General features: G+C 35.8%; 1 protein-coding gene across 1 annotated transcript in view; it reads left to right on the top strand.

The window, feature by feature from the left end:
- VWA8 (von Willebrand factor A domain containing 8) overlaps positions 1 to 13,027 on the top strand; it is a 179,197-nt gene that overhangs the window by 46,738 nt on the left and 119,432 nt on the right. The window contains exons 10-14 of the mRNA XM_058826255.1: positions 340 to 471; positions 2,428 to 2,562; positions 2,642 to 2,719; positions 7,315 to 7,475; positions 8,665 to 8,778. Of these exons, the coding sequence (XP_058682238.1) occupies positions 340 to 471; positions 2,428 to 2,562; positions 2,642 to 2,719; positions 7,315 to 7,475; positions 8,665 to 8,778 (620 nt within the window). The remainder of the gene's footprint in view (positions 1 to 339; positions 472 to 2,427; positions 2,563 to 2,641; positions 2,720 to 7,314; positions 7,476 to 8,664; positions 8,779 to 13,027) is intronic.

The raw sequence follows: 13,027 nt of genomic DNA, 5'->3' as shown, positions 1-13,027 counted from the left end.
AGAGATAGATGATCTATTATTACATGTGCTAAAGGTTATGGTTCATTTCTTGTGTTATTTTAGACTGTCAGGCTAAGATTTGGCAAAGTCACCATGTGACATTTTCACTTTACATCTGTCACTACAGTCTGACTAAGTAGTTGGTATACAATCTCTCTGCTTTGGTTTTAAATGTAAGATATGTACACAGGTATCTGGAGTAAAAAGTTGAAGTAAATGATTTAGGAATTCACATTCAATTGATCATGAGTACGCTTCCGGCATTATTTTAGAAGGGACAATTTTGACAACCAGAAAGTTATATTTAATAATTAATTTTGTCACACCTGAATTTTACAGCGCTTTGAGCTTCAAGATTCAGAAAAACACTTGTTTCCCAGGAAGATTACTAGAGTAGAAAATGTACATGGAAACAAACCCCTCAAGGCTGATGTAACTGTCCAAATTGGTGAAAAAGAAGTGACATTCCAGGTATGAATTTTTATATTCATCAAACTATAATATGTTTTTAAAAATCACTAAGTGACGCGGAGCCGGATTTTTCCCCAGCCAGCTCCTGGCACCGAGCCAAGAGTGGGCTGCTCCTGGAAAGCAGAACAGCTTAGGGCTTATGCTCTACGGCAGTGGCTGTCCAGCGTCGAGGGCAGGAGCAAGGACGAGGGAGAGGCCTTCCATGTGGCTTCCAAAAGAGATTTATTCTCTTGAAGGTTCCAGGGAAGAAAGACAAAAGATACAAGGGTACAGCAACTTATGTGTGGGGGAGGAGCAAGGGGAGTGTACAAATAATAAACCAATAGGGAAGATTGACTTAGGGGAAGAAGGCAAGGCGGGGTTACATAATTCATAATACATAAACCAATGGGGAACACCAGGGGAGGAGAGTAGGGCACATGGGCCAATGGGGCTTGGAGGAATAGGGGAATTCCAAAGGGGGCGGTCCAGGCAGGGGTTGACACAAGGGAGGATTGACAACTTAATGGGAGGGGGAACAGGGAACATTCGGGAACAAGGGGCAGGTATCAGGGTGGATTGGCAACTGGGGTAGGAGGACACGATTGGGACCAAAGTACTAACATGGCGGGGGGGGGGGGGTTACAACTTAACAATAAAGAATGTAATTGAATCAAATATAATGAACAACAATGCACTGCAACAACTAACTTGTTTTCATCTCTTCAAGAATTTGACAGACTTGGTACTAAAAGCCATTTGCATTGAATTTTTTTTTTTTTTTGGTAGAATAGCACATGGTATTTATTGGTGATGCATTTACGTACTGGAATATTAGTGTATGGATACACATGATTTTATTTATAGATAAACTCAGAGTTTCCTTCATGTGATTTATTGCAGTTTGGATAAAAAAAAAGCCTTTCAATTTCTCTATTTTGTTTTATTGGATTGGAATAGCAGAGAGTACTTACGATGCTCTTAATGCTGCTTTCCCTTTTTCTTTTTGTAAAAAAATAGTCTGTCTTTGTTTACACTTCAAATAAAATCTAATGAGTGCTTGTTAATGTTCCAACACAGGATGTTGGGAAAATGGAACAAAGTAATCTCATCAAATATGATTAGTTTGAGTTTCTTCCAGTGAAGTTTATGACCTGCTAGGTGGTGAAATAAGTGCTTACTCAGGAAACAGATGCTGATCTGAGAATTTGAAGTTGATGTTGAATTTGGAGAGTCTAGAGAGTCTGTAAAGAAGGTGAATTAGTGGGAGTCAGAGAGATTATAATATTGGTGAGGAATATCCTTAGAGAGTTTGTACCATGACAAAATGAAGAGGTGAATAACAGCAAATGGGAGTTTTTCAGGAAGAGTTGAGTCTGTAGGAACTTGATTAAATTCTTTTCTGAAGCAAAGATTTTTATTTTCACTTGACATATAGGAGATAGATTCTGAAAGTACTTCTGCGGAATGTCTCTCTTACACTTTCTGAGCAGGAGGGCATAAGAAGTTTGTAGATGAAACAGTTTCCAGACTAGAGCAGGAAGTGGAAATGTAGAGCAAGTTCCTTAACATGGTGAACAATTGAAACTGTCCAAAGTTTGGGTCAAAGTAGTTCCTTCAGATTTTCACAATACTAATTTCTCTATCTCTTCCATGTTTCTCTGATGAGCAGTGAATATTGGTGACTTTTTATTTGTGTTTTATGAACAACCTGAAGTTCTTTGCATGCCCCAATGCTGTAATTGTATTGATTCACATTTTGTTAATTTTTTTTCATGAAGAGCAGGTGAAGGAGATTGTCTATTAGAAATTAGGTGTTTTAATTTTGTGGCAATTGACAGTTTCAAGTTTGATGGATGACAATTATCATCAAAATATTACAGTAGTTTTGGACAAGCATAACCTAGTTCACACCAAGCTTAGCATTATCACAGTATAGCTTATTTAGCATTTTGATTTACTTTTTTGTTCTTATAGGTTCCAGCTGGAACTGGAATGTTAAAAAATCATTCTCGATCAGATACTTTCATACGGACTTCCAGCCATAATCAACTGTTGGCAGAAATGATGCAATCCCATATGGTTAAAGATATGTGTTTAATTGGAGGAAAAGTAAGAATTTAAATTTCTAGTCTCCGTTCTTCCCCGTGATCTTTAGAATGCGATCTGATTAATATTTTTTAACTTTTAGGGCTGTGGCAAAACGGTTATTGCGAAGGAGTTTGCTGATATATTGGGATACAGCATAGAGCCTATCATGCTATATCAGGTAAGGAAGCTATCTGCTGATGATCATGTTTTAAATATGATCTCAAACAGAGACTTTCTCACAGCATTAAAGATGTTGGGTGTTTTTGCAAGTCCCAAGCTCTGTCAAGCTTAAGAGCGATGTCAAAGCCAGTAGTCACTCAGTACTTGTTTGGAAAGAATTGTCTGTCTTAGGTTGTAGTACACTCTAACCTCATGGCATAAGCTGAAAAATTCCAAGATTTATAAGTAGAATTAATTAATTTTCTAGCTCTTCACACAGAGATAATATGTGTAAGGTTTTCTCCATACCCATGAGGAATGAAAGTGCTGAAATAAAATACATAGTCAAGGGTCTCCTATGACCTTATGAGTCAACATACACCAAATATAAAAGGATTTACAGTTCTAAGTGATTGGCAATCCTGCAGGAAAACATTAGCATCACATTTAATGCAGCATACTGGTCTCTTTCTTCGATCCCTTTTCTGCTTTAATTTTTTCCCAGACAGCATGGGGACCTCCAAAGGAAGACATGGGAGTGGCATCTGATTTGAAAGTGTACTGGCATGTGGGAAGAAACACTGACAGATGGGTGGTGAGGTTGATGGGTTGAAAAAGTGAGAGGAAAATAGAAAAGAGAAATACTGATGATGATAGTGATGATGATGAAAAAAGACAGTCCCCAGACAGGGTTCCGCTGCTTTTCCTTCCCCTCCTGTGTGGCTTAAGCTGATAAGGGTGAAGACTTTGTCTGCATAACTGGAGTCATCAGGCAGATGAGTTCTGCCCTTTTCTTAATATTTTAACATGGCCAGGTGTGAGGAGATTTAGGTTCCAGGGCTACATATCCTCATCAGTGTTATGTCATGTTCATAGTAATATACCTGGATTTTCAACACTGCCTACTGTCTTTCGTGTAGTGGCCTATTAAAACAGGTGCATGATTTCTGAGCCAGAACTGTGTGTCCAGCTACTCTGCATACTCTCTGTACTTGTCACTGTAAACATAGTTTTAAATCATCCCAGAAAAAGAACTTCTGCAACTTGACAAACCTGCTTAAGGGTGAGCATGCCCTAATCCTTGTGTTGTTGCACACAATGCAATAATTGGTATTCACCAGCAAAATTAAATAATTGTTTGCTTGAAAACATGGCCACTGTTTCTCAACTTCCTACTTTTAATTAGTATGGCTTTAACGGATATGAGCAGTCAGCTTCATTTTTGGAGTCACATGAGCAGAGCTGACAGTGGAACTATTTATTTAGTAAACATCTTTCTTTGAAAGGGATCAATATCTCCTATTAAAAAAAATAAAACCTAGGAAAGGATTTGAGGTATTTCCCACTGAAGTGAACCTTTCCTTTGGTTTCACCAGGGTTTGATCAGGCTCAGAGGGCAAAAGGGTTTTATAGTAAGGCTTTTGGTGACATCAAAACAGTATCAACAAAACAAATAAATGACAGATAGCTGCTTGTTCACTGTAAATTCCTGTGTAGCCAAGCCTAGGTAAGATCCACATATGTATCTATATATATATATGCTTCCCAATGTACAATGTGTTACATAAACTCAAAAGTTTTAACAAAAAGCAGTATATAAAAATAGTATTGAATTTTGCTGAGCTATAAAGAGAATTTCAGAATGCATTTGTTTTTCTTAAAATATATACCTATCAGGGGCTTTGCATAGCAAAGTAATAGGATAATTTAAGGATGGAATAAATGTTAAATTCATACACTAATTCAGCTGTGAAGATTATGAAAAACTTGATAGTGCTGTAAATTAAGCATTTTTTTCTACTTTCATTTAAAAAAGTGTCTTCTGGTTGTTTTTTTCAGAGAGACATCCCACTGTCCTGAATCCATTTCTGAAATTAAGGAGACTTTTCTTTGGTCTATGGTTCTTATGTACTTTCTGATAATTTTTGCAGGCAGAAAAATTAATAGAGGGACATTTACCTTTGGTCTGAAGCAATAGCACCATTTCTCCTCAGGCTGACCGAAGAAACTAATGCTTGGACTTTTTCTTTATATATGTGTGTATATATATATGTAGTCTTTACTTTGAATATTTGCTTCATTGTTCTTTGCAACTGAAGTTGATTTAAGGACTTGAATAGTGTGAAAAGGTGTATCTCCCTATATTGATTTTACAGGAAAAATGACTCTAAAAGCTTTTATGTTGTGAAATGAGAATCAAATTTACCTAAAGCAAACCTTTTGGAACATAGATCATCTCTTATACTAACAGTTCGCTTAGAGAGCAATTCCTGTCTCACTTGTGATATCTGACATCATTATATGGATTTCTCATTATATGTAGTTCCATGTAGGTAAATTGCTGAGAAAGGAAACCCGTCGTGATTAGGAAATGTTTGTTTTTAAGTTGTCTCTTAAAGCAGTTAAAAAACAGCAAATGAGAAGCAGTAGCCCGCTAGTGCTTTGTGGAATGTAGCTAGGGAAGTTTTAATCCAAATTGCTTAAAATAAAATATTTTCTTCCCCCAGGAAGGGAAAAAAGAAGGGAAAAAAGGAACAGTTGAAGTGATGTTATAACAGTTTTCCAGCAACTTGCTCCTTTTCTTCCCTAGCAAAACCACTTTTGTAAGGACATCACTAGTGTTTGTGTACTGTGATGTTTTTGTTTCTAGGACTTTTTTTTTTTTTTTTTTGCCTGACCTCATAATTTTTCTTTACCAAATCCTTTGAGATTTTTGTTTGAAAAATACTAACAAATGATGAGTCCAAATTGGCATGAAAAGCAGGAAAACATGGATTCTTCACCTCATAATTGCCAAGAACATGCTTAGTACTTCAAACCATGAAAAATGGCTAGGCTGGAGACTTCTGTTGGTATAGCTGCTAGAGGGAGTGCAACAGAAGTTATCCTACTTGGTAACTTTTTTTTTTCCCCTGTATTCAAACTGCTCTAGAGAATAAACAATGAAATGTAAAACAGATAAGTTAAATTGACTGTTACAAATTAAAATAAGCTTTTTGTTTAACAAGGCAATATATTGTTACCATTGCTTTGTCCAAAATAAGAGAAATAATTAATTCTTATATTTCAGTTAGCTCCCCTCCAAAGGGAGCCCATTTTAATGTTAGAGTATTATAAGATTAATTTAATATCCTATATTAAGTGATTTGAATAAAATTTATTAAAAATTGGTTTACAGTAAATAAGTAAAAACAATAAATCACTGGGCAGGCACTTAGCCATAAAATAAGTTCATTACATAAACTGTGCAGGTGTTAGCAATGGTATTCCTTTTTAATCATCCCTTAATTTGATCTCATTCAACCATTTAAATAACAATGTTATATTCATGTTATATTTCAGAAAATATTTTGCACAGCATACTCTTCTGAGTTTATCTGCAGGAAATTAATGCATGGTTCTCCTTGTTGGAATTAGAGCTGGACATGCTGTATAGCATACCAGGCTCCCAGTCAATTCCTACTGTGTGTTGTTTCATTTCTCTAGAGATGAATTATCCAAAGGTGTGATAATTAAATATTCATTACAGCATTTACTTGCTGCTGAGTGCACAGTTCTTAAGTCCTAAACCCACATTTTTCTCTCTGTTCTATAAAAATGTTTCATGTCTAATGCATTAATAAAATAGAAAAGAGTGAACACGGCAAAACTATAGAAATTCAACAATGAAAATACAGTATGGTTTTGTAGATTTGAATGTGAGACTTAAAATTAGATAAATGTGGAAACACTGAAGGAACCAGGCTTTGTCTTGTTATTTTAGGGCTTTTAAGGAAATGTAGAAAAAGGAAGTGATTCAGGCCATATGACGTAATCTATTCTATTTTTATTTTTTAAAGTTCAAAAGGTTTATAGTTGTGAAAAAGACATATGCAAAAGCTACAATTACAGTAGAAAATATGTTTTTATCTGATTTTGGGTTGTGATCACAGCACAGCCTGAGGAAGGAATTTAGTCTTCCAGGTCACAAAATTACCATTATATCTTTGTTTCTCTATTGCTTACCTGTTGTAATGGAACATTGCAATATGTGTGCTGAAGGATATGCTAGATTTTGTCTTTGGTTTTATTCCTTGAGCATTATTTTGTAATAGGCTATGTACTTTTGATAAAAATTGTTACGGGCTTCTTTCTTACCCTGTTCATTATTCTCTGATGCTTACACTGCATTTTCCTGCTGAGAGGTGGAATGTCATGCTGGTTTGTGTTCAAAATTAATGATAAAATCTTTGCTTTTTCAGGTGGCTTCCATATGAAATAAATTATTCTTTTTGCTCCAGGTGTAAATTGCTGCCCCCTTCTGTACACAGGGCTGTGTACAAGTTGCCATATACTTGTGTTGTGTTGAAGGGGCAGGAGAGAGAAAAGCTTTAGTTCTTGTTTTGAAGAGGTGATATTGGCAAGCCTAGAACTTCCAAAGACTATTTAGCATTTTGTGAGTAGATTTGTGTGTGTATTTCTAATACTCTTTGGAAAAGTAATTGAATATTTCCTGCTAATCTGCCTATATTCTTGGGAAGAACAAAGTGCATTTTTTTTTAACGAGAAAGCATGTATTCAGAAATTAAAAGAACAGATCTTAAATATATTCTTCTGATGGACTGATTCTTACAGGATATGACAGCTAGAGATTTGCTACAGCAAAGGTACACTCTTCCGAATGGAGACACTGCTTGGAGACCATCGCCGCTTGTCACTGCAGCTCTGGAAGGGAAGCTTGTTCTTCTTGATGGCATTCATCGAATTAACCCAGGCACTCTAGCTGTGCTCCAAAGGTCAGGATGTGAGCTTGGATAAGTTGAGTGTATGTGATGTGTGTATTGAGAGCGTGCATACTGAGACCTTAAGTTCCTGCTGGTGAATATGGCTTTGGAACTTCATGGATACCATAAAGATCAAGCTGAGCATTGAAGTTTCATAGAATATATAGTGCTCATTTTTTTACTTAGGAGCAGAAGAAATTATTTAATTTTTTGTAAGCCTAAAATAATACAGGAAATTTCAGTCTGTTGTAAATGAAGTATGTCAGTCTGAATTTTGGAATGAGCTAGATTTTATTCTACGATTATGAAATCTAAAAATTAGTAGTATTTGTGCATCAGTTTTAAAACATTTTTTAAAACAGTTTTTAAAAGATGTCAGAAAACATTTGAAACACTTTGAGTGCATTCTGCTTCTAAACAAGCATGTTATAGTATAAAATATGTTACACACAACATACTTTATATTGATTGCAAAGATCTCTTTCTAAACATTATTTCATAATTCAATAAAAAATAAATTGAACTTTGCAAAGCAGTAATAGCAAATAATATGTTAATAATTATTTATACTGTCAGGTCAAATACTTATGCCATTTCATAAGTATGCATAATATACTGCCTTTTGCAAATCAAAGGACACCGTGAGCTTTAAAAGCAGGCTGTAGCAAAATAATTTTCTTCTTTTATTATATATATCTGCAGAAGGACAGAACAGAGATTTATACTTGCCTGTTTTTTTGCTTTTCCATCTCTTTAGTGTTCCTTTCTGATTTTTAGTTCTCACATTTGCATACATTATAGCTAATCAACTTGACATATCACAAAATAAAAGCTGGGTCTGTATGTATGTTAATCATTAAAGCCAGCTGAAAGATAGCATTTCAAGAAATAAAAGTATATTACTTGGTACAAGCATAACAAAAAACCAGTTTCATGCTATTTATGCACACTCCACTGGCAAGACAGATTATTTTGTTTTTCATGTTCTTACCATATGCATTTAAACTTAAGTTGACTGACTACGTGCTAAAACTTACGTATGTTATTTTACCTCCATGCCTGGATGCATCTTGAGTTGGTAGCATTTTTTCTTTTTACTGAGGCATAAGTTAACTGAGATTGCTTCTGAAAGCACCCTTAGTTGTTATATGTATTACAAAAATTAATCAAAGGCAAGATAGAGCTTATTCTTTATTTTCAGATTAATACAGGACAGAGAACTGACTCTCTATGATGGTACCAGATTGTTACGGGAAGATAGATACCAAAACTTAAAAGAAGAATTGCAGCTCTCTGATGAGAAACTACAGGAAAGGTAAAGTATCATCTAAGACTATAGAATGCAAACATTTCAATTTTACAAATTTTTTTTCTAATAAAAACAATGCAAAATGCTTTTCTATTTAACTGATTCCTTCTAATTGTTAAGAGAAACATCTTTCAAACATCAGGTTCCTCCTGAGCTCGATTTCTTTATGTGGTATGGCAAAATCATATCCTGTTTAGAGTGCTTGAACTAAAAGGAAAACATGCAATATCCTTTAAGAGAAGGAGTTAGAAATTAAAGAGAAATTCTAAGTAGGTACAAAAATAGATATAAAGCTATATAGTACTTAATTTTGGAGCATTTTATTAAAAGTCTTGGAAAAGACAGCTAAATTCAAGTTAAATACTACTTGTTATTTTCTTTTGCCTCATGAGCTAGAAAGCTGGTATTTAATTTACAACTAATATGGGGCAGGAAATCCTAAGGATGGGTTGGGACCCATTATGCTTATTCTCTTTGTTCCTTTACTTCCACTTGTCTGCTAGATACATTCCACAGCTAGAAACGTCTTCTAGTCGTCTGGGGCCATACCTGATACATGATCAAACACTGCTGACCGATTTTAGTTAAAGGGAGGGATATTGGTGGTTGTATGTCAGAACAAATGCAATCTAATATTCAGTAATATATAAGGAGCTAAACATATTGTGATTCTGAAATGGATCTAACCACTGAAAAGGCAGTTGAAATTTTATGTCTGATGTCCATGCTCATATTTATGTGCAGGGTATGTGTGTGTCTGAACTTTGAAGAGGCCTAATGGGTTTATAGCAGGTGTGCATTCACGATGTGCCACATATTTTCTCTCATTTATCTTGCTGAATCTGATTTTTTTCTTTGACCTCCACAGTCCACCCTTTAGAAAAGCTGCTTTTCTTTTACTTAGTAGTTGTTTCCATATTTCTGGTTCCCTTTTCAATCAAAATACAGTGGGTTTAAAAAAAAAAGGCAAGAACTGTCCCTACAAAACCAACAAAATACTTAAACTTCATTCTAAACCTACTTGTTTCAAATTCTATCCAGTCTTCAGAGGCCATACACCTAGCTAGATGGTCATTTTCTGCATTTGTTTTATTTGAGTGAAAAACTATACATCAGGGAAGTGTTCTATTTATCAAGATTTTAAGCACAGACTTAGAAAAGAGCAGAAAAAAGCTCCAAGGGCCCATCTGGGATGGTATCCCAACTTTGCATCAGACTTTGTAATACGAAATATATCTGTTGTGCCAGTGTCCTCTTTGCTCTATGTTCATGGTCTTGTCCAAGGTGCTTTCAAACAGAATTGCAGTGGCTGTACTGTTTTGCCTAGTACCCTTTAGTTTATTGACAATATACTCCAAAAACCTGGACGGTTCATCACACATTCATCTTCAGAGCTCCCACTCCTAGTGGATCAAATCTCACAAGAACAGAGATTTACATCTGGATCCTGCATGTCCTTTTTTGCTCTAACAATGGCTGTTTTGGCAGTGGGCTCCCTTTAATCTTCATTATCTGTTAGACCCATAAGCACTGTCCAAGCTGTCTTCTTTAATGATTGTTCTGCAGACCCTTCTCTTTTGTGTTGCCTCTGTATCTACTTTCCTTTTCAGCCTCATTGAGTAACCTTTTGGTTCATCTGTTCAGTGGTAATTGTGCATTGCTTTTGGCTACATTGGAGGCTCCAAAAGTTGGGATTTTTTTTTTGTTTTCCTTGAGAGACTGTCTCTCTTTCCTTTACATCTTGATGTGCTGCTTTTATCTGGCCACCTGAATAATATGTAATATAATGTTTCTGATTTGCTAAGCTCTTAATTTTCTGTTTGACTGACAGTGAACTTTCACTCTCTAATCCATAAGCAAAGGGTGTCTGTTGTACTAGACAAGAACTTATTTCAGATTAGTACTTGGTCTTAGAAACAGATACCCCACTGTGTAGGCATTCTTATACCTGGAAGCTCAGTGTGACCATTTGTCACTATCTTGGATGCAGATGAAAATTCTTGCTCCTGAATTATTTGGAGTCCATTTTGCTGAGAATCCTTACCTCCTAGGTGAAGTGTTCAATCTGCCCTTTTTTTCTGTGATGACTTATTTAAAGAAGTTAGGTTAAAGTAAAGCAAACGTGTAACTTCTTCTTTGGTATTGGCTTTGGGCCTCTTCGGCATCACGGATGACTCCTCTATAGAGAGGGTACTGTTCTCATCAGCCCTTGAGGAACTGAAAGTGTTCCAGGACCTCATCCTGGTTTTGGTGCCTTCCATATTCTGCAAACATCACTGCCTTTTAACTGACTTCAAGATGCAATGTCAGTAATTGCTGGTTGATTCCAGGACTGTATTCACCCTTGCTACTCATCCTTTTCAGCATTAGTTACCAGTCATCATAAACTTCGGTACCTTCCAGTGTTGCAGAATCCAGCAGAATTAATCCATCAAATCATACCTGAGGTACTGACAGCTGATTTAATCACAGATTTTAATCACAATCTTTGCCTGCATTATATTGTCTTTGAAGAAGCTACATAGAGTGTGTTGTAATATGAATTTATCAGCAGATTGGTTGGGTAAATTCTTACCTAAATTGCAGCTGGGAGATGCTTTCCATATTGATGAGAGATGTCTCTCTTCCTGCATGCTGGTGACTGTGACTAGTGGTTTTAGCTAGATTTCTGAAAATAAAAGGCAGCTTTACTTATCCAGATTTTCTGGATTTGACTCAAGTAATTTCAGTGCAACTGCTTTTTGCCAGGCCTGTGGAATATATATGTCATTCTCAGTTTTGTTGGGACTGAATTTGCAATGTTGGAGTGACACATTTTGTACCTAATTTTCTAGTAAGGGAATATTAGTATGTTTCTGAAGTTTTCATGCCTTTAATCATTAGTGCTTCAATAGTCAGAATACACATACGTGTAGTAGAAGAGAAAGAAGAAGAGGATCAAGAGGCTTGCTTGGGTTTTTTTACTTAAGGGATGGTATTTCAGATCATACTGTGATCTAGAGAAATCACATGCCTCAGTGTACAAGTACAAACAGTATTGCAGCAGAGAATGTGAATGTACTTAAACCATGATGGTGTTATTAGAGCTGCTGGACAAAGAGGAAAGTATGGTTTGGTTTCCAGTTTGTTTTCAGTTTTTGCAGATTAGAGCACTATTATTAGTAAGTTATATTTTTGACAACGTTTCGAAGTTTTATTACTTTTGTAAGAGCTAATAAAATATATTCTGATTTTAAATTAGGTTAATTATTGTCATTGAATAGTATGTTCACTATTATTTCATTACATATCCATACTTATAGAAAAATTTGCATTTTTCTAAGAAGGGCTTCAGGCTGGTGGGTACAATAGCTCTCTCGGGAGTGACAAATGCAAGCACTGCATTGCTCTTGGGACATTTTGGGATACTCCTTGGCCTGCTGAAAGTCTTTAAGCTACAAAGTAACTAGTGATGGCCACAGAATCTTTTTTCCTATATTTTTTATTATGCCAGTTTGGCTGTAAAGTTAAGTTAGCAAATGGTCATAGAGCACATTCGCACCTCTGAGGAAACTAAGAATTAATGTTTCTGAGTTTAAGGAGGAGAAAAAAAACTGCCCTTGAGAAAGTGACAGATGGTCCTTAAAGATATTTTACATAGAAGGAAATGATAGCTGCTGATACCTTATTCATTTAATGATTGCATGATTCATTTCCCTGAACAAGTTCAGAGAGTAAGAGAAAGTGTGTCCACGTAGTGTGCATATCCAAGATTTCTGCATAGAATTTCTTCTGTAATTATCCATTAATTCCCAGAGACAGATACTGTGAAAGCACACAGTCTTTACCAATCAAGCAGTGGAGTGTTTGTTTGTCTCAGGATGCAGTATTTAACTTGTTTGTGTGGATATACTCCCTCAACACACACTAATGCTAAGTTCTTGGTGTGGGGAGCAGAAAGGCAGCTATTACAGGAAAATCTAGGAGTAGGTGCATAGTAGGATAGTTCAAAAACTAAAAGAAGTCTCTCATAATGCATGGGTGGTTTTAAAGCATTGCAGACAGTGGATTCTTTTCTATGTGGTTAGGTTGGAAGGGAATGTACAGTACATAAGACAAATATGAACTGTGGCAGGGTGTGAATTCAACCAGCAGTACAATTTTTAATTGCTTACATTTTTTAGGTTTTACTTCATTTGTTGTTTAGGGGTTTGGCTTTTTTCCAGTTTAGTGAATTTTAAGATAAAGTCATCTGTTAATGCTAGACTGTGGTGGA

The sequence above is a fragment of the Poecile atricapillus genome, chromosome 1 (genome assembly GCF_030490865.1).
Source record: "Poecile atricapillus isolate bPoeAtr1 chromosome 1, bPoeAtr1.hap1, whole genome shotgun sequence".
Classification (NCBI taxonomy): Eukaryota; Metazoa; Chordata; class Aves; order Passeriformes; family Paridae; genus Poecile; species Poecile atricapillus.
This window is presented reverse-complemented; position numbering and strand designations above follow the sequence as displayed.